The 2,636-nt window shown below is 44.4% G+C and overlaps 1 protein-coding gene across 1 annotated transcript; it reads left to right on the forward strand.

Moving 5' to 3' along the window:
• Nucleotides 1–314: 314 nt before the first annotated feature.
• Nucleotides 315–1,607, forward strand: LOC308081996 (nuclear factor 7, ovary-like; the record flags this gene model as incomplete). The annotated part of the gene is made up of 1 exon (XM_080423606.1): nucleotides 315–1,607. The coding sequence occupies one exon, from the start codon at nucleotides 315–317 to the stop codon at nucleotides 1,605–1,607; it is 1,293 nt and encodes a 430-aa protein (XP_080279732.1).
• Nucleotides 1,608–2,636: the final 1,029 nt, after the last annotated feature.

Below are 2,636 nucleotides of genomic sequence, written 5' to 3' on the forward strand. Positions count from 1 at the left end.
CGCCGCTTTACCAAATCACTGATACATATTTGGATGTCAATATGATATCATATTGATGATGTCAGAGTTGCCATGCAGATGCCAGCGCAACTGAATTTAAATCAGTGTATCGCCTCCATATTAACACAGAAAGTGAAAAAGTTACAACTTGGATTTAGCAAGACCTCAAGGGAATATTCTTGAGGAGGCAGTGTTAAATAAACTTTTTTGTTACCACCGCGCTCTGACTTCTCCTGCAATATCCAGTACGAGTCAGTGTTACCACTTCTGACTTTCCTGTCTTGAGTGGCTTGTAGCTTCATTCTAGAGACTAAATGGTTCATTATTTGTCTTTTACCGAAGAGGATTTCTCCTGTCCTGTGTGCCATGACATATTTAAGGAACCTGTTCTCCTGTCATGTAGCCACAGCTTCTGTAAAGGCTGTCTGCAGGAATGGCTGGAAAGGAAGGAGCAGGAATGGCTGGAAAGGAAGGAAATAAAGAAGTGTCCAATTTGTAGTAAATTAGCTTTAATCGATGATCCGCCCTGTGTTCTGGTGCTTAAAAACCTATGTGAGACCTTTTTAGAGGAGAAACACAGGAAAGTAGATCACAAGGAAGAAATCCCTGAATCTTTGAAGCTCTTACAGGGGAAACTGAAGATCTTTAATAGAGTTCAAACAAACTGTGACCAAGCAGCAGAACACATTAAGATCCAGACCCAGAACACAGAGAGGCAGATGAAGGAACAGTTTAAGAAGCTTCATCAGTTTCTACAACGGGAAGAGGAGGCTAGGATCACTGCACTGAAGGAAGAAGAGCAGCAGAAGAGTCAGTTGATGAAGGAGAAGATTGAGGGTCTGAACAGAGATATATTAACTCTTTCAAACACAATCAGAACCATAGAGGAGGAGCTGAGAGCTGAACACATCCCATCTCTGCAGAACTACAAGGTCAAAGTGGAAAGAGTTCAGCTCACACTGCAGGACCCACAGATGGACTCAGCAGCACTGATAGATGAAGTCAACCACCTGGGCAACCTGACCTTCAGAGTCTGGGACAAGATGAAGGACATTGTCTCTTACACTCCTGTGATTCTGGACCCCAACACTGCTCGTACCGGACTGTTCCTGTCTGATGATTTGACCAGTGTGAGATGTGGAGAGGAACAGAAGCTTCCTGACAACCCAGAGAGGAATGACTACTGGTACTGTGTCTTTGGTTCTGAGGGCTTTAACTCAGGGACTCACAGCTGGGATGTTGAGGTTGGAGAAAATAGACACTGGTGTGTAGGTGTGGCGACAGGTTCTGTTCAGAGGAAGGGAGACGGTAAGGGAGAACGTAGGGGTCAATACTGGACACTAAAGTCACATGATGGTGAATACACAGCAGTCTCCTTACCAGAGAATATCCTATATAATATAGTTCTCTCAGTGAAGCAGAATCCCTGGAGGATCAGAGTCCAACTGGACTGGAACAGAGGAAAGCTGTCCTTCTGTGATCCTGATACTAACACACACCTGTACACCTTCACACACACTTTCAATGACAAACTCTTTCCATTTGTTTATAATGTTGATGATAGTGTCCCTCTGAAGATGTTACCAAGGCAAGAAAGATCAGTGTGACTAGAAGAATTGCTCCTCAGAGCACAGATCTCCGCCCGGTCAGGTAGGTTATTGGGGCCTCCTGGTGGTGCTATAATAGGCCAATGTGAAAAGGGTGCCATTTCTTCTTGGGCCTTTCACGGTAGTCATTCATGATTTGAGGCATTTTGTTCCAAAAATGTGTTTCGCACAAATCAACCTACTGGTGGCGCTATAACAAGCCAATGTGAAAAGGGTGGCATTTTGTGTTAGCCAATGTTAGCCAATTAGGATGGAATATCAAATATCGGACAGATCCTTCTTGATCACATGACTATAGAGATACTGTGTACCGATTTGTGTGATTTTTGGACAGAATCTGAAGGAGCAATATAAAAAAAAATATTTTAAAACAAGGTGGCCTCCTGGTGGCGCTATAAAAGTGAAAATTTTGAAAAATGCAGGGCAGATGTTTTTCTTGGTCTCTAGGGAGTGTGCATGCAAAGTTTCACGCAGATCGGTGCAGTTATACTGTAGGTGAAAAAAAATAATGGGCCTGTTATAGCACCACAATGAGGCTGATTTGAAACATTTCAAGTGGCATTTTCTCCTTGGCCTAGTGGGAATGTGCCAAATTTCACGGAAATCGCACGCTGCGTGCATGATTTGAGGTATTTTGTTCAAAACGGAAGCGCACACGCAAAATGTTTACATAAAATGTTTCTGTGGGCCACACACGCTCGCGAAGTTTTTATATTTAATTAATTATAGACGTGCGCATGCCGTGCGTGTGGGAGGCAGGGAATAATCATAGTATACCCTCCAAAAAAATCTAGAACACATCACTGGTTCCTTGGGCCGTGGTGGTACTGCAGACTCCACTTGCGGCTTGCTTGAATGACCCTCCTAAAGGCCTCACCGTGGATTTTTAGGGCTTCTTCCTCACGGAAGACACAGGCTGGGGCGCTAACCCATACTGCTCCGGAAAATTATTGGTAGCCACTGTGTAATCTAAGGCAGTGGTTTTCAACCTGTGGGTCGGGACCCCGAGGGGGGTCCCCAGTCCCCACA

This window comes from Gymnoscopelus braueri (assembly GCF_963280865.1).
Source record: "Gymnoscopelus braueri genome assembly, chromosome: 3".
NCBI lineage: Eukaryota > Metazoa > Chordata > Actinopteri > Myctophiformes > Myctophidae > Gymnoscopelus > Gymnoscopelus braueri.